The sequence below is a fragment of the Garra rufa genome, chromosome 24 (genome assembly GCF_049309525.1).
Source record: "Garra rufa chromosome 24, GarRuf1.0, whole genome shotgun sequence".
Lineage (NCBI taxonomy): Eukaryota > Metazoa > Chordata > Actinopteri > Cypriniformes > Cyprinidae > Garra > Garra rufa.
The window spans coordinates 24,740,313-24,762,391 of record NC_133384.1 but is presented as its reverse complement, the minus strand read 5'-3'; the positions used below and the strand labels follow the sequence as shown (position 1 = coordinate 24,762,391).

The following is a 22,079-nucleotide window of genomic DNA, read 5'->3' as shown; positions in this document are numbered from 1 at the left end:
GAATCGTTCACTAATTTGTTTCCATAAAAACCCTACTTAAAATATTGACCTTTGAACGCAGTTTTTTTTTTTGTTCTTGCTCAGCAAACCTGACAATCATTACTGAAACAGTGACCCTTTTTCTTAACTTAAGAGTGGGCGGAGTCATTGTAAATTTATGGGTGTGACTTCCGGTCTCATCAGAGTCCAAGTATTTTTAGCTGTAAAATATAACTAGATTTGTTGCTTGAAATTGCAAATTGTTCATATTATTTTCATGTATTTTCTTAAATGTGAACACACGTTTGTAGTGCAAACAGTTTTAGCGTTTACTGCACGTTGTTATTGTTCTGGCTATTTCCCTATAAAGAGTGGGAATCTAAGTCACTGTGCACGCATTTTTGGGTAGTCGCGGCCATGTGTGGGGACACGCTGAGTAGCGTACAATGACAACAAATACAAATCACCAGAGGAAAAAACGGCTACATTTGCATTATTATTTTAAAGAGATGCTTGCATTTGCACTTATTTACAGAGCTATACTATGACACACTTCTCTAGTAAATTTCGTCTATGTGTGAAGACGCTGCAGGTTATAGCGCAGCGCAAATCCATGAATGAATGTTCTGAAGTAAAGTAAACTTGCAGTTCTAAAATCAACGATATTGTGAAAGCATGACACCAAATAACTTTCACTGGAGTTAAATGGAACAAATACAATTGCTCATTAATCAGAACTATGAATCAGCGGTTGATTTATGAACACGGAGAGTGATTGCAACAAGCTGTATCACGCATAACATTCCCAAACATGTTTTGCACATTATTCATAGCGTGAGCACTTACATTCAAGTGGATCAGGGATTATGAATCTGTTATAACTAATAAATACAAATGACAAAGCCAGATTTTGGTCAAGTTGTTTATTTTCATTGAGCTGCTTTCACCATTGTGTTGTTTCAAGCTGAAAAGCAGAAAATTGCATTTCATTTTAGACCTGGTTTCCACTCCGGGCATGAAAACAGATATGGCAGTTCATCTCCACCATTACCCAGTCTCTACTGTAGTGTCCATGTCCCTAAATCCCAGAATGCAGTGCGTTGCTGACGCCACGTTCCCATTCTCTATAGAGTGTTTGCCCTCACATCACGATTTGGTCAGTTCCCGGATGCACAGCCATACTGGTGATACTTATGTAAACAACAGCATTGATTGCATGGATAATGTACTGCTGAATCTGTTGTTCTGCTAATTTATTCTGTCTAAACCATGGAAAAAATATGCGGCAGGAAAAGGCGCAATATTTTGACAAACTAAAGTTAATAGGTGGTAAAGATACATGCAAATTTTTTTTTTACAGATAATGTTCATGTCTTTCTTCAGTTGAAAGGAAATTATGTTTTTTGAGTAAAACATTTTAGGATTTCTCTCCATATAATGGACTTCTATGGTGCTCACCGACTTCCAAAAACTTCCAAAATGCAGCTTCAAAAGGCTCTAAATTCTCCCAGCCGAGGAAAGAAGGGTCTTATCTAGCAAAACGATGGGTTATTTTCTAAAGAAAATTTTAAACTTATATACTTTTTAATCTCAAATGCTCGTATTGTCTAGCTCGGCAAGACGAGCATTTGAGATTAAAAAGTATATAAGTTGTAAATGTTTTTAGAAAATAATCCGTCGTTTCGCTAGATAAGACCCTTCTTCCTCGGCTGGGATCTAGAGCCCTTTGAAGCTGCATTTAAACTAAATTTTGGAAGTTCAAACTCGGGGCACCATAGAAGTCCATTATATGGAGAGAAATTCTGAAATGTTATCCTCAAAAAACACCATTTCTTTACGACTGAAGAAAGAAAGACATGAACATCTTGGATGACAAGGGGTTGAGTACATTATCTGTAAATTTTGTTCTGAAAGTGAACTACTCCTTTAAGATATTAGCCTAATATCTCACCTACCTGACCGCAAATGATAAGAACAAACATGAATGTTGTCAAGATTCTTGCCCTGGAAATCCTGGTTCAGTTTGGTCAACCATGAACACCTTTTGTTGCTCAGACAGATGTTTGTACTCTTCTCTTTGATTTGTTATAACTTTTTGCTACAGTCTATAGTACTCCAAATGTTTTCCTTGGTACGAACGATTAGTACAGGCCAAAACATGACAACAATTAATCATTTTCAGCAGCAATAATCAGCCAAATATGTAAGTTTTGATAATTTCAGTGGAATTGTTTATGTCAATGCTGCCAATATGGCCAATTAATGACACGTCAGGAAAACACTCTATAGCAGATAATCAACCGGAAGGCTCTCACCCATAGGCTTCCGCAGTCAAGAAGTCATTGCATCACTCATAGTCATAACTCTTCATTTTATGATTACATTTAATCCTAAAGGATGGCAGTTTGTGACATGACACACAACAGTGTCAGCCTGTTTTAATGAGCTGTAATTAAGTTGTTTCTGTGTCATTAGAAAATAAATTTACTAAGACTACAGAGTGTGCTAATCAAAGTTTAGCATAGCAATTTAACTTGAGTCATGTGCAAAGTTAGTCATTACAGTCTATACTTTATTATTTATTTTTAAATAAATGATTAATTATATTAATCTTCTGTGTTAAAGAAAATACAATGTAGTCAATATATTAAATGTTCATAAATAAAACTCTTTTAATGAAGACATTCAATGGCCTTACAAAACGGACCTTACGGCCTATTGTTATACAGCATTTGGTAGAACTGTGTTGTGGTCAGTGCTGCAATTGACACATCTTATTGAAGTCCCTAAGGCTCTAGAGAAGAAATGATGCACCAACCCCCTGCCCTGCATAATAAATTACAATAAAAGATCAATTAAAATTACAGTGAAAGCCACATACGAACATGATACACACAAACAGCACAATTAAATTATACAGCAAAGAAAATCAACGGTGAGTTCTTATTTAAGAATGCTTAGTTCATATATGTCTTTTGCATAAATTGTGAGAGCCCCTGTGGTTAAACCTCAAATTACCAAGTAGCGGATGCTTCAATAACACTTTCATAATATTAACAATAATATCAACGGATAGCAAACGTCTGTAATATCAGCATCTTTACAGATCTAGACATAATTAATGTGGAATCATCAGTATTGTACTCCATTTTATATTCTTTTGTCTAACTGTTAAAGCAGCAGTTAAAGCAAAGTTCAAAAAAATATATCAAACAGATCTATTAAACATAGCTGGGGTTCAGTTTCTTAGCTGACAGGTACAGTCTATAGAATGTCTGTCAGGAAAATAATGTATTGTGACCGACACGCTGTGTTTCAAATGCTACAGTGAACAAAACAGCTAATAAACTACAGGAGGCAGGCCTCAATAAAAAAGAATGACGTGAGAATTCACCATTTCAAAGCTTCAAGATCCAGAAAAAAAAATCTATATAAACCTAATGAAACAGTGCATTGTATTGTACATACATTCATAATGAAATCAAACATTGTTATCCTCAAGCACTAAAAAGCCTGCCCATTATATTTAATTTATAACAAGAACCATGAAATGAACACGGTCTTATGGTTGTGGTATAACTATAATTCCTTCTATTCATATACAATGGATTTCTAGTTGTTTTTACAATTTAGATTCTAAATGTTATTGCAACTTTGTAATAGAAGACCCTATGCATAGAAAAAAAACCTAGACATTTTTAAATGTTCAGTATATGTAACCATAATGAAACTGAACAACACATAATTCTCTTTTCTAAAGTTCTGTTTCCACAGCATCATCGCCACCATTATCAAGATAGTATTCATCATCGGTTGTGGTGTCAGAATCAGACTCCTCAAAAACAGTCAAGCTTGTCCTTGATGGCAAGAGTCCACGAGGAGACAGACTTTCTGGACTTGTCCACTTGGGGGAGGACACAGAAAGTGCCTGGGATATCCGACGAGGTGAAGATGACATAGTTGGTGATGGAGGTGGGGTTGGGTCTGCGTCATTATGATCAAAATGATCATTTGTATATCCAGGTTGAGACTGTTTACCAGTGGCATTATAGATTGGGGAAAGGCTACTACTCATTGGAGAGTCAACTACTGTATAACTCCCTTTCGTCACAAAGTCGTCCAAACTTGAGAGGTCGCTGATGCTGCTTGTTGAGATTCGTCCAGGACCTGACGGGCGGCTTGAAACCACACTGCTTACTGAGAAAGATCGTCCATAGTGTAGTCCATACTTTAAATCAGCACATGACGAGGACAAACCAGACCTCACAAGGTTTTGCTGCACCGGACTTTTGCTGGTGCTTAGAGGAGAGAAGTCATCAGACTCACACAGCGAGTTTGTTTTTTTGCTCACTGGACTATAAAACACATTGTCATTCTGAATGTCTTCTGAATCGAAATCAAACAAATTAAAGGGTGATGGGGGACCAGACTTTCTGTAATGTGGCAAGGTGGCAGAACGACTCATACCTTGGGCCTTTCGCATGTTTGGACTAAGGCTTCTACCATAGGACCGGTTTCCATTTTCATCGCTGTACCTCTTTTGCTGATCAACATTTAATTTATTCTCAGGGGATTTCTTTATGGTTAAGGGTGACAAAGACTCAAAAGAGGGAAAAGACGCTTTATCAGTGGTCAAGGATGAGTTGGAGGCCTCCCGTGTGCACCCAGAACCCATTTGTTCAGTTGTAGATCTGTTTTGTCTCTCCATATTTAAAGTATTTTCAGATTTCCTCAAAGCAAGTGGCGACAAAGGCCCAAAGGAGGCAAAAGATGCTTTATCGGTGGCCAAAGATGAATTGGAGGCCTCCCATGTGCACCCAGAACCCATTTGTTCAGTTGTAGATCTGTTTTGTCTCTCCATATTTAAAGTATTTTCAGATTTCCTCAAAGCAAGTGGCGACAAAGGCCCAAAGGAGGCAAAAGATGCTTTATCGGTGGCCAAAGATGAATTGGAGGCCTCCCATGTGCACCCAGAACCCATTTGTTCAGTTGTAGATCTGTTTTGCCAATCCATATTTGAAGTATTCTCAGATCTCTTTAATGTAAGTGGCGACAGCGGCCTAAAAGATGCTTTATTGGTGGCCAAGGATGAGTTAGGGGCCTCCCATGTGCTCCCAAAACCCTTTTGTTCACTTATCGATCTGTTTTGGCAATCCATATTTAAAGCATTCTCAGATCTCTTTAATGTAAGTGGCGACAGTGGCCTAAAAGATGCTTTATTGGTGGGCAAGGATGAGTTAGGGGCCTCCCATGTGCTTCCAAAACCCTTTTGTTCACTTATCGAGCTGTTTTGGCAATCCATATTTAAAGCATTCTCAGATCTCTTTAATGTAAGTGGCGACAGTGGCCTAAAAGATGCTTTATTGGTGGCCAAGGATGAGTTGGGGGCCTCCCATGTACTCCCAGAATCCTTTTGTTCAGTTGTAGATCTGTTTTGCCAATCCATATTTAAAGTATTCTCAGATCTCTTTAATGGAAGTGGTGACAAAAGCTCAAAATAGGCAATAGATGCTTTATCTGTGGTCGAGGGTGAGTTGGGGGCCTCCCGTGTGCACCCAGCATAATTTACTTCAGCCTTAGACTTTTGTCTATCTGTATTTAATGTATTCTCAAATTTCTTTAATACTGACAAGGAACCTTTATCAGTTGTTAAAGAGGAGTTAGAGGGTTCTGGGTGGCTCTCAGAATATGTTTTTTCCTTGGGTCTTTCAAAAGTCTCAGTGACTGAAAGTTGCTGAGTGGGACTCTTGTTCTTTTTGGGTAGTGTGTCAAGTGAGTCTGAACGTTTGACACCAAATGTCATTTTCAAGCGATTTAACATCTGGTCAATCCTGCTGTTCGTTTTAAACACTGGTGCATTTCTTTTGGTTTTTAAATACTGGGGACTAATAACCTCTTTGTCTGGCAAAGAAGATGAAGAGAAGACAGCTTCTTTGTCTCTCTTGACTAGTGAACTAAAGAGGCTCTTTTTTGAATTGGAACTTTGCATTTCCTGCAATCTCTCATGCATGTTCACAGCAGGATTTTCTTTCTCAGCTGTCAGCGGAGTCTGACTTTCTAGTGTGAGCTTATCAGGTAGTAAATACTTCTCTCTCTCACTCAGCCTGTGCTTGGGGTAAGCAGTACCCTTATCAAGCTGACATTCGATCAAGCCATCATGCTCCTGATGAAAGAAGTTGTTAGAGCCTGTGTTGGGCTGCCTTGGGTGTGGGCTTGTATTTGCGCTTCGGCTTTCCATGACAAAACTTGCATCTGGTGCAGTTTGTAAGAGGCATGGCTGGGCAGGTTTGTGATTATCTAGGGCGCTTGTATAAGCTTGAACTCTTGTCCTCTGTTCACTGTTCGGAGAAGCTAACTGTTCCTTTGATCTTCTTAATATGCTTGGGTATGTGGACAGTGAAGGGCTTGGATAAACTTTTACGAAGTCTGCAGGAGTGGTTACAATATCATAAGATGTAGATCGGATGTGAGTTTTGGACACAGGTGGAGAGGATAGTTCTTGTAAAGTGTTGTTGAGCGTAGGCCGTGAGGAGATGAGGCTGGTATATGGAGAAGTGCTGAGACGAGGTGCTGATCTTCGTCCAAAATCAGGAGGCAGAGAATGAGCTGGTGCTACATGAAAGCTGGAACTAGAGCTTCTTTGTAATGTTCGTGCCTGTGGCACAGATGGGTTGAAGTCAAATGAAAATTTTGAGGAAAGTGTTTTCCGGATGCCCTCGTGCTTGGGAGGTGATGTTTCACCTCTCTGTATGTGGAAAGAAGGGGTGGAAGGGGAAGGGGTGGACACTGCCGGGCTGGACTCCCGTAGGTATGAATAGATGCTCGGTACTCTTACACTTCTGAGAGGTCTGGTTGGAGAAAGAGGGCTCGAAAGATCCATTGAGCTTTGACTTGACTGAGAATACTTCTTAGATTCCATGTACGTCTGCCTCACATTTCTGGGACTTCCATCTGCAGAAGAGTCTTTTCTGGGTGAGTAGCTCAGCCTGTCTGTAAAGGTGCTTGTGCCCGAAGAACTGCTGGTTATTATATTGTGTGCGCTTTGTGATTTTAATCTTTGAAAATTAAAGGCAGATTGTTGAACATTAAAATTTGTTGAATCTTTGGGAGAAATTGTGGCATCTGGAATTACTTGTTGTTTGTTCAGGTTGGTGTTGTTGGGAGTATACTGGTCCACTGAATCTAAATCCTCTGTACTGGAATATTTCCTCATAAGCACTAAATAAGAACTCTGTTGAGCTCGGGGAGCCCCAAGTTGGCCAGTTTTGTTTGTAGAGTGTGGGAAATGTTCCTTCTCTGCTCTGGAAGCTTCTAGTCTCTTTGAAATCTCTGTCTCTGGTTTATTTAGAAACATTGATGTCCTTAATGGCACTCTATTCTTAATTCTCGGAGAGAAAGGGTACTGACTGACTGGTATTTCCTCTGTTTTTGCAGGAGCGTCTGGGTATTCAGAGGTTTGGTCATCAGGGGTAACAGAGCGGGCAAAGGATGGAGTTTTCAGAACAACTCTGCTAGGCAATGTAAGCGACCTGGCAGACCTATTCATCTGAGTCTGTGATTGTGTAGGCTCATCACTGGTGCTTCTCAAGTTTGACCTCCTCAGGGAAAGAAGTAGGCTGCTTGTTGTTGGCTTAGAGCTCAACGACTTGTAAGGCTCATGTTCATCTCCAGCTTTTGATATTCTGTACCCCGAATGGGGCAAATTTGGTACCCGATGAGTGTCCATAGATGTGGGATGCAAATCTGTATTGTTGTACATCATGCCCACAGAGGAGGATTTAATGATGGGTCTCTTTGGCTGTATTGTGGTGGTGATGTTCGGAGAACTGTTCTCTTTTTGCCAGTCTGGAGAGTTATAGCTGGTTCCTGCAGCCAAGCGCATGTTATTGTCATTGGCCAACATGTGTTCAGAATGTCGCCTATGGGAAGGAAGAAACGGCTGCCGCTGATCCTGGCGAAATAAGGTAGATGGGTTGACATTCTGTCCACAATCTTGGGGTTCATGCTGTAGTTCGCTGCCACCTTGCTTGGGTCTTCGAAGACGGCCACTCCAAGGTGGAGCAAGAACTGAGGCCAGGGCTGATGTCAACATATCTGATGAAGGACTTACAAGACCAGGTTCTGGCTCAGTGGTATTTTCAGAATGAGAAGCCGGAAAAGAGTCTAATGAGAAGACTTTGGAATGATAGAAATCAGCGCTTGATTTTAGTCCACTGTCCACTTCAAGAGAGGCCAGATTACTGTGGTACTGTGGATTTGTTGCAGCATTCTCTCTACAGTCACTGGCCCCAGATTCCTTGTTGAATTCAGTTTGAACTTCACAAAAAGGTTGAGTAGAATGTCTTCGTGAGTTGTCGTGGAAAATTTGAAGGTCTATGTTGTGTTGTATTCCTGTATTTTGTCCTTGCTCATGTGTGTTATGTCCATGTTGATGCAGAGTAGTGAAACTCTCTTCATCAAAGCTTGCTTGTGGCCCATCCCCATTCTTAAATAATTCACCAGTTGATTTGCCACATTGCTCAGTAGGTGAAAACACGTCCCTCAGCTGTCAGAACAAGTAACAAAGCTTTTGATTAGTGCCAACAATAGTACAAAAACACAGGCGCTAATTCAAGCACAGTAGCATTTGTGCTTGAAACATTTTAGACTACTAAATTGCATTTCAAATGCTTGGGAAAATTGTTAGAAATGCTTCTCACATGTATTTGAACTATTTGAGCAAATCGCCACTCCCATTCCATAACTGTTTAAACAGACAGTTCAACTTCACAGTTGAGCTTTACATTCCGCTGAAAAATACTCTGCATGTTTAAACTTCATTGTATTCAATGAAGATATTTCATTATATAAGCAAGAGCAAGGCATAGATTTGATCTTTACATCAGAGATTCTCTTTCTAAAAAGATAATCTCATTCTTACATCTGCATCTTAGCTTGAATGCTTACCTCTGTGTGGTGTTGATTAGCTGAGTTCTTTATGGCCTCATGTGTGCTAAAACTGTGAAATTGAGAAAATAATTTTTAATTAGTATCAGCAAGAGTTATAAAGTATGTAGATAAAAAAAATATTTGATTCTCAAAATCTCAGCAATTAACAAAGATAAGTTCCCTTAGGCAGATTGAAAACTATGACGAAAACAAATCTCTAGTCTAATTCAGTGTTTCACACGCTACTCTTACCCCCTAAATACTTTTTCTAGTTCAACGTCTTTTTATATTCAGCAAGACAACGCAGGAAAACAAGACGAACGACATTCCATCCTTTCTCTCAGTTTAAGCATTTTCGGAGTAAACAATTCATCTGCCTGACATGAAGGGAGGGGTTCATGGTTAAACTGATTTATAATTAGTACAGAGTGTCTCACACACATTAATGCATACAGTCAGACACACATACCACTCACAAACAAAACAAAAACCCTGTTTAATGCCTGCTTTGAAAAATGAGAGAGCAGTGATGTCATACCTTTTTAACAAAATACCATAATACTGCACAATAAATGTCTATTCACTTTTTTCAAGATCAAGGTGTAAACACTTCATAAAGGTGTAAGCACTATTCGAAAACATGAACACACCTAGATACGGTACATCCAAACAGCAAATCTTCGGCTATACACTTTCACGCTATCATTCAGAGTCATTAAATCATGACTTATTGCTATATAAGGACTATTACCGCCAGTCATAGGTCGAAAGGGCGTTTGCTGTTCTAGGACTGTGCAAACGAAACAAAACACAAAGTGCTATGGTATAATTTACAAGACTAAACATATTATTATGTGCAGTTAGTGTATATTAAGTGGAATCACATTTTCATAAACACTTAGTAATATTGAGACTAACAGTTTTGGAGTGAATGCTGTGAAGTTGTATTATAAGAGCTGATGTAATGTTATACTATGAATTGGACTTTAAACTAGATATACAATGATATTAGAAGTCTAGTTAATGCCATAAGATGGTAATTATTTTCATTTTATAACCGATTACTGATAGAAGGCTGATAAAAAAAAAGAAGTTTGAAAACAAAAATGAACACTCAGCTTTTTTTAGAGCAGCAGCGTGAAAATGTATAAAAGAAAATAAATAAAAATAAAATCCTAACTCACACGTTAGTTATAGATTGTAGTGTTTTTTCCTCTGCTGTGTCTTTTTTGTTTCGTCTGTTGGGAAGACTAAAAGATATGGTGGAAGTAAATCTGCCAGATTTTTTCTGTTCCTCAGATGTCCTACCAAGGTCTTCCTTAGGCCTGAGAATTATTATTTGCTTGATCTGGAAGTCTGATCAATGGAGTAGTGTTACAAGAAACAGCATGATAACACACACACAAACACACACATTTATATATGTATATATACAGTATATATGCATGTCATTCAAATCAACAGAACATAGTCAGGGTGTTTTATGAATTTATGATGAGCTGTTATGTCCTAAAGTTTAAGTCTGATAACTAACGTATAATCGGATAATCCGGGTAATACAAACTCACCCCTACTGCTTTTCGGCTGGCCTGTTAACTGCAACGAAGGTGAAGATGTTGTAGCTCTAGTTTCTAAATCCTTCTTGTTGTGGACGTGGTCCAGTGGTCCAGGATGCAACTCATGTTCACTTACATTCTGAAAACTAATCAAGCATCGACATTACAATACTGCTACAATACAGAGAGCCTGACTGTTTCTCTCAACGGACACCACATGTCTGCAGCGGCTTAGTGAAAACTAAGGTTCACTCCCTTAAGAAAAATTCTTCACAGGAACACCCATAGATGTTTTCTTAGTATATCAACGCATGACAGTGAAATTTCAATTGTTTTGTCTCACCTCAACATGTGCAAATAAAGTGATTACAGCAGTTGCCAAGTAGACGGAAAGGACTTTCTTGTATTTCACCCAATAATGTCACACATTTTAATTTTTGTTAAATGACGATTTTTTGCAATAATGATTATTATTACCAAAATGAGACAATATGGGTGTAGCAAATTGCATAAGAGCTAAAGTATTACCATAAACATGGTGAGACATGTTGAGATAACATTCAGCAAAAGATTAATACCAGTGACACCTCAGTAGATATTATGGAGGTGTGCTTAAAACCAACGGAAACTATTAAAATGAGATGTAGTCAAGCAAACATGTTGGTAAAGCTGTTTTTAAAATCATATATCCTTAATTATTTAGCTAGGCATTTCTGCATGTGTGCAAGGCAACAACAGGTATTATATAACATGGGTGGTGACAGACGAGATCAATGCTTGAATGTTCAATCCACTGGCATCTTATTATAATTATTTCATTGTAAAAGAATTTGCATCTAGTAGCTAAAACTACAACGGATACAGCAAACTAATATTTACGCAAGAACTTCTAATTACGTAAGAACTTCAACCTGTCCGCTTAAAGCTACAGACTTCCAGTCTGCGGACTGGAAGATGATAAGGGTCACTTTAAGAGACAGAGGAAAGTAGGAAAACTATTATTTCTGCGAGAGAAGCAGAGCAAAAGAAATTTGTAGGAACTGCAAGAACTTAAACTTTATAGCCTACCGTGATTTGTCAGGTTGCGTGTACAATATCTCCTGTTCTAATACATAGCAAGTCACGCTGGCTTTTACTCCGCTTTGACAACTTGACTGCTGCAACTTCAGATCATGTGTTGACATTATAGGTTGAATGTGTCTGGCTCGTCTAGTTTGGTTACCACCCTTTATTCCCTCCGGGCATCAGCTGTACCCTTAAGTACCCTCACAGGCGGCACGACTGTACATTCCACCGGAGAAAATAGCGCGCAGTGAGGCAGACCCGTCATACTGACAACCGTAAGACCCGACGCCACCCGTAATATGGTTCTTTCCCACCTAGGCGTGTGTTCCCGAGGGCAGAGCCGCGGAAGTGCGGAGTGAGCTTGTGTTTTAGCAACAAACTACGTACTTTGAAATGTCAAGTTTATTACGGACCTATATAGACAGATAAGCACTTGATATAACGTTTGGAAATAGATTATTGTCCTGTATCATGTGTCAGCTTGTTGTATTTCGGATTTTGTACTTTGTACTTAAGAGAAACGGGTTTCGTTTCAAAACTGATTTAATTAAAAAAATGCAAAGGCCTGTTTTTTTAAAAAAAAACTTGTTATCTGTGATGGCAGATAAGAACTACAGAATAAACAAGCGATAACTGAACAATAGTACGTGTGTTTTGCCTTGAATATCCGATAGGTGGGGTCATAAACAATAGTGCGTGTCATTTCGGCGAATCGATTCTTTCGAACAATTCGTTTTAAAGAACCGTTTAAAATGATTCAGTGACTCCTTTACGTCATAACAGCGTCAGCACGTGCTCATTGCTGGCACTCCAGCGTGGCATGTTCTCAAACGTTATAATAAAGTCATAAGTGCACACATACAGCTAAGTATTGCTATTTGATTAGGCCTAATAACGGTGGTTTGCTTTCCTGGGTTCATTCAGTTTGTTGCAGTCATGATTCAACCATGTCAGAACATGAATATTATCGAATTTGCATTTAGACAATAGCCTACTTTTATGCATTTACACCACTGGATTTTAATTCATTTAAATCTACTTAAGGTCTTAAACGTTTCCAGCAGCTTGTGGTTTATTTAGAACATTTCTCTGATAGAAGAATATTAAAGTAACTTTTGGCCAGTATCAGTCAAATCTTAGGTTCAAATACAACAAATGTCATCTCAATCTTCGGCTCTCTATTAAAGCCCATTTCTGCCATGGAAAAAAAGAAATCATGCCTTAAAAAGTGTAAATTAATATGTACTTAAGTCATGATTACGTGGAAAAAATTTCAAAATTTTGACTTTTAAGAGTCAGAATTACGAGATAAAAAGTTGAAGTTATGACTTAAAAAGTTAAAATTATGAATTATAAATTCGAAATTGATAAAAAGTTGTAATTCTGAGATAAAAATGATCAAAATTATGACTGTGTAGCGTTCATATTCTGGGGTATATTCTACTTGTCTGCAAATGGTATATACGTTATTATTAAGGTGTATACTGAACTTGGTCCTCCAAACAGTTTTAAGCCAAATTAATTTGTTTTAGATTGTCCTGTTTATCATTAGACCACTACCCTGTGACCAATGTGTTTATAAAGTCATTAAGTTAATTTCGACTTGTAAAATCATAATTTCAACTATTTATCTCATAATTATGAGTTTTAAAGTAATAATTTTGACTTAGTAAGTTAATTTCAACGTTTTATCTCGTAATTACGATGTTTAAAGTCATAATTTCGATTTAGTAAGTCATAATTTCGACTTTTTATCTCGTAATTATGACTTAAGTATGTCATAATTTCGACTTTTAAGGCATTCATTTTTTTTCTTACATTGCAGAAATGGGCTTTCATAGTTCTCAGCTTATTATTACAAATCGAACTTGAGTCAGTTTGTCTAGCGAACTACTCTCACCAACTTGGTCCGATTCGTTAACCAACTTGCTCAGGCTGGTTATAAGAACAAGTTTAATTGTTTAATGGAAAAGATCAGACTCATTCGCTCATGAATCAGACACAGCAGTGATGTAAACAAATGTGTCTGCATCTCGGATCTAATCGAACTGCTTATTAAACATTCTGAGGGAAATATAACAACAAAAATACTCCTGAATGCTCCTCTCAGCATTAATAAGACTGAAAATTGCAGTAAAACAACTAAATAATTGTACATTTCCCCTAATCACTCTGTCAAAATGCAACTGTGGTTTACTGAGAAGCAAAATATTGAATAAGTGGTGAATAAAATGGAAGAGAAAATCAATCCTAATTAAGATTTTTTTTCTTGTCAGTAATCAAGAGAGATTGTTACTCAGGCATTCTGCCTATTCGGCAAAGATTAATAGGCCCAGAGCATTCCTAATTATTTTATGTAGAAATACTAGAGGTCATCAATTAGACTCATTACCCCCACAGCAAGAAACTGATTGTAGTGTTGCATTGCTTAAGGGTGTGCTATACAGAGAGACATACATAATATTGACTTGTATAAAATCATTGTGATGAACCACTCTACTGTGTAGACGAGCACTCTATAAAGATGTGATGTTTGTTTTCCAGACAAAGGAAAAATATTCAGCTACCACGATTATAAATCTTGTCATGGAGTGATGCTTATCTCGATCCATTATAACCAATGCAATTTAATTCTGTAATAAAATCTAAACAGTTTTAATTAACTCTGCTGATTAAAACAGAAACCAATATAGTGCATAAGGCCATAACTTGTATGATAAATTCATCTTTAGCCTAATGTCTCTCTCAGGTTTTTGGCACATGCTCAGTTTGATCATGGTTCTGGTTGTATAGTCTGTTCGTTGGAGGGAGTTACATATTTCATGGATGGCTTGTCATCTGCTGTATAAATCAGCTGCCAGTGCTGGAAAATGCATTATCTCCTGGAGAGATTATGACAAGGCCAATTCATAACTGTGAATTGATTTTCTTAAATGCTGGCTGCAATATGGCAGTGTATTCAGAGCATGTATTATGGTGGTTAGCATAATCGAGGGTTTATATGTTCCTAAAATAGTAATCACTAAATATAATCAGCAAATCAGAAAGACCTCGGTATAATGAATAGAATGCATTTTGCTCCAGGTAATGAGTCAGTGCTTAACAAAATGGGTTCCCACAATAACACTAAAAAGGCGTATATTAATTATGTTTTAATACGATATTTGTATTTTTAGAGGAGGTGGATAAGGAGAATTTCCTGCAAATTTACTCACCCTCAGGCCGTCCAAGATGTAACCAAGATCCAAGATCAGGGTAAATTTGACTTCTTTTGTCTTCTGGGAAACATGTAAGTATCTTCTGTAGCTTCTGAAGGGCAGTACTAAATGAAAATAAAATATATGATATTTAGGCAAAATAAGAAAAATGTACATATCTTCATTCTGTTCAAAAGTTTTCACCCCCTGGCTCTTAATGCATTGTGTTTCCTTCTGCAGCATCGTTAAGCATTTGTACCTTCTTTAATAGTTGCATATGAGTCCTTCAGTTGTCCTCAGTGTGAAAAGATGGATCTCAAAATCATACAGTCATTGTTGGAAAGGGTTCAAACACACAAAAATGCAGAAAACCCAAAGAATTTGTGGGACCTGAAGGATTTTTCTGAAGAACAGCAGGCAGCTTAACTGTTCAGGACAAACAAGGGACTCATGAACAACTACCATTTAACAACAAAAAAAAAAAAAAAACAGCTGTGGATCATTCAGGTATAACACAGTATTAAGAATCAAGTGTGTGTGTAAACTTTTTTTTAAAAAATTCAACTATTTTTTTTTCCTGTGAACTATATGTAAACACTTTTATGTGAAATATCAAGTCAGTACTAAATAAAAAATAACATGCATTTTTTATGATCCCTCTTATTTTGGTAAAATTATTAACATTTTGCAGATTCTGCAAGGTGTATGTAAACTTTTGACTTCAACTGTACATGTAGTACTACATGGCAGTAGTATCACATTACTTCAAATATGGTTTAGAATAACATTTACATTGTCAGATATTGCAGTGACTAATTAAAACATGGTCCATAAAGTGCATAAATCAGATGCTACTGTAATTAAAGTTGCCTTATCTACAGCTAAACTGCAACTAGCTCTACTTAATGCAGTTCCCCTGCGGCCTCAAATCTACAGCTGACCAAAGCCTGTCTTTAAGATGTCTTGAGCTCATTAAGCACCGAGAACATCTTTATTAATTGACAAGACAATCGTTTAATTAAAAACCCAGAACTCTGTCATTCTGCCAGGCCGAGAGGACATTTGAGCAAGATGCTTGTGACTGGTGACTCAGAGGTTAACTGTGGCAGCAGGCTGGCAGCCGTATTGACTTCTAGGTAATTATACTTAAGTGGTGACTAGAGGAGGCAAATGGCAGTAACAGATTATCTGTTTTGAGGGGATGCATTCTTAGAATCAATAAGAGTCCATTTGTGGAAATAGAGCAATTTGAGGGGAAAATACACCCCTGTTCTTGGTCCTAACAGAAGTCATTTACCCCTGCTACCATACTGTAGGTCTTTAATTTTTTCCCCAAATCTCTCATAGTTAAATTAGGAAATAAAACAGAGGGATAAATAGGGAGACATCAACAGCCTCTCAGTTTTACCTTTGTGACAAAAAATAAGGTTTGTTTTCCTGTGTCTGAAAACAACATTACACATTTTAACATGGCATACACTATTTTTGGGTCAGTAAGATTTTTTTTTAATCGTTCAATTTACCAAAAGTGACAGCAATAACATTTAAAGATTTCTATTTAAAATATATGCTGTTCTTTTGAACAGCATATATTTCAACATCGATAAAAACAAGAAATGTTTCTTAAGCACCAAATCAGCATATGTGACCCTGGACCACAAAACCAGTCTTAAGTCGCTGGGGTATATTTGTAGCAATAGCCAAAAATACATTGTATGGGTCAAAATTGTTGATTTTTCTTTTATGCCAAAAATCATTAGGAAATTAAGTAAAGATCATGTTCCATGAAGATTTTTTGTAAAATTCCTACTATAAATATATCAAAATGTAATTTTTGATTAGTAATATGCATTGTTAAGAACTTAATTTGGACAATTTTAAAGGTGATTTTCTCAGTATTTTGATTATTTTGCACCCTCAGATTCCAGATTTTCAAATAGATGTATCTCGGCCAAATATTGTCCTATCCTAACAAACCACATATCAATAGAAAGCTTATTTATTGAGCTTATGATGTATACATCTCAGTTTTGTAAAATTTAACCTTATGACTGGTTTTGTGGTCCAGGGTCACATATTAGAATAATTTCTGAAGGATCATGTGACACTGAAGGCTGGAGTAATGGCTGTTGAAAATGCAGCTTTGCATCACAGAAATAAATACATTTTAAAATACACTACCAGTCAAAAGTTTTTGAACAGTAAGATTTTTAATGTTTCTTCTGCTCACCAAGCCTGCATTACTTTGGTCCAAAGTACAGCAAAAACAGTTAAATTTTGAAATAGTTTTACTATTTGAAATAACTGCTTTCTATTTGAATATATTTAAAAATGTAATTTACTCCTGTGATTTGTTCATGAATTTTTTTCTATTATTATGTTGAAAACAGCTGAGTAGAATTTTTTCAGGTTTCTTTGATAAATAGAAAGTTCAGAAGAATAGCATTTATCTGAAATAGAAATCTTTTGTAACATTACAAATGTCTTTACCATCATTTTTGAACAATTTCAAGCATCCTTGCTAAATACAAGTATTAATTTCTATAATTTAAAAAAGAATACTGACTGACAATGTATAATGTTACAAAAGCTTTTTATTTCAGATAAATGCTCATCTTTGGATCTTTCTATTCATAAAAGAATCCTAAAAAATGTATTCAACTGTTTTAAATATTGATAATAACAATAACAATAATAATAATAATAATAATAATAATAATAATAAATGTTTCTTGAACAGCAAATCAGCCTAGAATGATTTCTGAAGGTTCCTGTGACACTGAAGACTGAAGTAATGATGATAAAAATTTAGTTTTGATCACAGGAATAAATTACATTTTAAAATATATATAAAAATAGCAAGCAGTTATTTTAAATAGTAAAAATATTTCTCAATATAACTGCTTTTGCTGTTTTGGATCAAATAAATGCAGGCTTGGTGAGCAGAAGAAACTTCTTTAAAAAACATTAAAAATCTTACTGTTCAAAAACTTTTGACTGGTAGTGTATAATCAAATAGAATTCAATTTTTTCAAATGCTAATAATATTTTATATTATTACTGTTTAACTGTATTTTTTGATCAAATAAATGCAGCATTTGCGAGCAAACTTTTGAACAACAGTGTATGAACATTTTAACATTCACTGCTATGTTTTCACGTGTTAGCCTTCAGACATGCTGCCCTTCCGGCACATCCAGTAATTACTGATTACATTAATTCTGGTACAAGCATCCAGTCACCAGCTGATGTCAGCCCTCGGAGCCGATGCCTTTTGGGACAGGGAGGCTGTTGGGGAAGTCAATGACCTCTCTAAGTGATGAGGGAGAGCAGAATGAGATTGCAGCCTGGTCCATTCGGGTCTCAAAAGGGTCGTAAATAGATTTGCTTGTTAAAGAAGTACATTTCCCTGGCTGATTTTACCGCACTTACACTTTCCCCAAGCCCTTCCTTCTCTGGTTCTTTCCTCAATTTGCACACAAACACCCTGGAAGATAAAAGAACTGAAGCAATTTCTCATGACGAATGTGAAAGGCTCCTCTCAAATGCAGCCGACACTCGGCTTGCCCGATTTACAGGGCCAAATCACTTAGACTAACTCTTACAGTCAATCAATTGCATTTACATCTATTGCGACTCGGCCAACCAGACTCTCCCTAGGAGACAGCCATTAATTGGCTTGTGTGGCGGTATGGACCACTGATCAATCCCAATCAACCCATGTGAAACGCTCATAATAGAGCACTAATACTTATGCAAGCCAAGCCAAACTCACACTTACAATATCCCAGAAGTGAATTATGGCAAAAGATGATACGGGTCAATTATCAGCTATGAGTTATTGGAGACGGAATATACACGTATAGATTTGAACACAGAGACTCCTAAATGGATCCCTCTCTTTAATGTTCCCTTAATCTCACATCACCAAACCGTAGGCTTTAATCCAATCAGCAAAGAGCTTGTTCTCATTTACCCAGAAGGCTTTAGGGGCTCCTCATACATCTGTGGTGGGGTGAGCCATGATGGGATGGTGTCTTTCACCCTACGTCATTTTTCACAGCTTGAGTTTTCCCTCTTGTCCTCTTTAGAGACCTCCATTTGAAGGAACCTAGAAGGAAAAGTGATGAAATAAGTCAATACCAGACTTAATATGCCTTCAATGGATTTTTCTGTTTTAAGACACTAAAGCAATCTACATTTTATGATTGCTCAGAAATAATCCACTCATAGGATTATTATTTCAATTAAAACCAAGCTTATTTTTAGGTACTGTAATACCAGTGGAACCAATACGCTTTGAGACTTAACAACCCATTGACACGTTGTTTTGACAGTAAGAGTACATGCTAATGAGGAAATATGTTCATGGGGTCAAAGTTCATAGGTCAGGTCACCCTAAAGTGGCATGAATGAACAGTACAAGTGTTCTAATGAAACATTCGGCTGCTAGTCAGATTTCCAATAGAGTTCCAACTTAAAAGTGTCACAAAAAACGTGAATACGTTTAAAGCCAATCTCTTAAAAAGGGTCGCAGCATCTGTCGACACAAAGCAATAACATTAGATCCTTTTGGATCCACCTCTTTTCAGGAAAGCGCAGTTCATTCCTTTAATGTGAAGCATGCATGCCCCAAACCTGATGCCGCTGATTACTTCTAGGCAATTAAGCGCACTGATAGAATGAACTCAGTGTGACTTTGATGCTTGATCTGAAAAGAAGACAAGACAGAGAGGGAGAGAAACAGCGAGAAGCAGATGATGAGAGCGGAGAGTTATGTGATGTTCTGGCAGAGCTTGCAGACTGGGCCCATTGTCCGGGCTTGCAAAATCAGCACTACCCCATTCCTCTGGCCCAGTTAAGACGTTCTTTCTGCAAGCTGGCCGGTAGTGCACTCAGCTTCCTCGTTTTTCGTGATTGCCTGACATTTCCTTTCTCTTCTCTGCTGTCTGTGCTTCCTGCCAGATCTTCTTAATACCTCCGCTGACAAGGGTCCTGGTAATAACGCAGTTGCCTTTTTATTGATAATGTGTCACAGAATATCTCGGTGTCGTTATCGAACACTCAAGCAGCAGAATGGCATTTTCAGTGGGAAATAAGTAATCGATTGGGAACAGCAAATTAAGTAATAGCATTTTTGCGTCGATGCATATTACAGCTCAGTTAACAGCCTTCGGATCGGCAAGGCTCCGCTCTGCAGGATGAACAGATCAATCCGCGGACAAAGCTGACGTCTCGCTTTGACAACATAATTAGTTATCATACAGAGAAACGTGTTTGAGGACAATATGAAAACCTCCCTCCGATATTCAGCTCATGGATCAGAACCACGAAGAGGCAGTCAGGGAAACCATGTGATCCTCTATGAGGAAAAAACTACTTTTTAAAAGTAAAGAGAGACGGATAACTGAGATGAAGCGTGTCAGCTGAGAAGAGATGATTTTGTTAATGGGAGGTCTGATGGGAAACGGGATCTATTTATGCGTTCACATAATTTTGCTGTCAGTCCTAATTCACTTTGTTTTGTTTCTAAAATGGTAATCCTTGATTCTGATTGACCAATTAAAGCATTCTGGGGTCAAAAATTGTGTGTAATTATTTCTAAACTGTTTTTTACAATAGTAAAATAAGTCATCTCTTGCAGCCTTTCTATAATAATTTCAAATCAGTATTTATGTCATTTATAGCAGTGCAATAACCAGGATAAAGCACAATTAGACTGTCATTATCACAAAATAAACCCTAAAAGGGTCATCCAGACTTAATGCAAAGACCATCTAGTGACCTGCTGAATATGTATTATCCTTTAAATGAAATGTAATAATGTTCACTTGTATACAGTTGAATTCAAAAGTTTACATACACCTTGCAGAATCTGCAAAATGTTGATTATTTTATCAAAATAAGAGGGATCATACAAAATGTTTGTTATTTATTATGTAGTACCTACCTGAATAAGATATTTTACATAAAATACATTTACATATAGTCCACAAGAAAAAATAGTAGTTGAATTTATAAAAATTACCCTTTTCGAAAGGAATGAATGATCCACAGCTGTGTTTTTTGTTTAGTGATAGTCAATTGTCATTGAGTCCCTTGTTTGTGTTGAACAGTTAAACGAAAGAAAAATCCTTCAGGTCCCACAAATTATGTGGTTTTTCAGCATTTTTTGTGTATTTAAACCCTTTTCAACAATGTCTGTATGATTTTGAGATCCATCTTTTCACAATGAGGGACTCATGCAACTATTACAGAAGGTTCAAATGCTCACTGATGCTTCAGTGCATTAAGAACAATGCATTAAGAACTAGGGGTGACAACTTTGGAACTGAATGAAGATGTGTACATTTTTCTTATTTTGCCTAAATATCTCTTTTTTTTTACTACTGCCCTTCAGAAGCTACAGAAGATATCAACATGTTTCCCAGAGAACAAAATAGGTTGAATTTACCATGATCTTCAATTTCAATAAGTTTTCTTAATGCACCATGTTTCCTCCTGAAGCATCAGTGAGTATTTCAATCTTCTGTAATAGTTGCATATGTGTCCCTCAGTTGTCCTTACTTATAGTGGTGAAATAACCAGGATAATGTACAATTAGACGGTCATTGTTGCCAATATAAACCCCAACAGGGTCACCAAGGCTCAATGCAAAAACCATCTAGTGACCTGCTGAATATGTATTATCCACCCTGCTAAAAAAAAAAACAGCTAAAACCAGCCTAGGCTGGTTGGCTGGTCTTAGCTGGTTTAGGCTGGAAGTAGCTGGTTTTAGCTGGTCTCCCAGCCTGGCCAGGCTGGTTTTAGCTGGTGGTCTCCCAGCCTGACCATCTTAGACCAGCCTGGAAAAGTGGCCAAACCCCCTCTAAATCCAGCCTGCTGACCAGCTAAAACCAGCCCAGTTGTTGATCGTCCAGTCCTCAATAACTAGCTTAGATAAAACTTTACAGGATCACTTGATACAACTGAGGGTACTTATAAGGATTTCAGTTGAATTTGGCTCGTTGAACCTATAAACATAAACAAATAACATTAAATTTGTTCAAAATTTAAAATGTCACTTGTCTATAATGTTGCCTACCTATACCATAGGTCAGGCTTCCCCAAATCTTACCCTGGAGGTCCAATGCGCTGCAGAGTTTAGCTCCAACCCTGATCACACTCACCTACCTGTTATTCTCTAATGATCCTGAAGACCTTGATTAGCATGCTCAGGTGTGTTTGATTAGGGTAAGAGCTAAACTCTGCAGGAAAATGGATCTCGAGGTCCAGATTTGGTGATCCCTGCCATAGGTCATAAATGAAACGGACACAAATTTATCTGTTTATATGGCAGCATGATTGCGTTATA

The 22,079-nt window shown here is 37.4% G+C and overlaps 1 protein-coding gene across 1 annotated transcript; it reads right to left on the bottom strand.

The window, feature by feature from the left end:
• Positions 1-2,626: 2,626 nt before the first annotated feature.
• Positions 2,627-11,840, bottom strand: LOC141300559 (uncharacterized). The gene is made up of 5 exons (XM_073830843.1): positions 11,532-11,840; positions 10,476-10,609; positions 10,092-10,263; positions 8,926-8,977; positions 2,627-8,524 (listed from the first exon to the last, which is right to left on the bottom strand). The coding sequence occupies exons 1-5, from the start codon at positions 11,645-11,647 to the stop codon at positions 3,734-3,736; spliced, it is 5,265 nt and encodes a 1,754-aa protein (XP_073686944.1). The 5' UTR covers positions 11,648-11,840; the 3' UTR covers positions 2,627-3,733.
• Between the last annotated feature and the right edge of the window lie 10,239 nt (positions 11,841-22,079).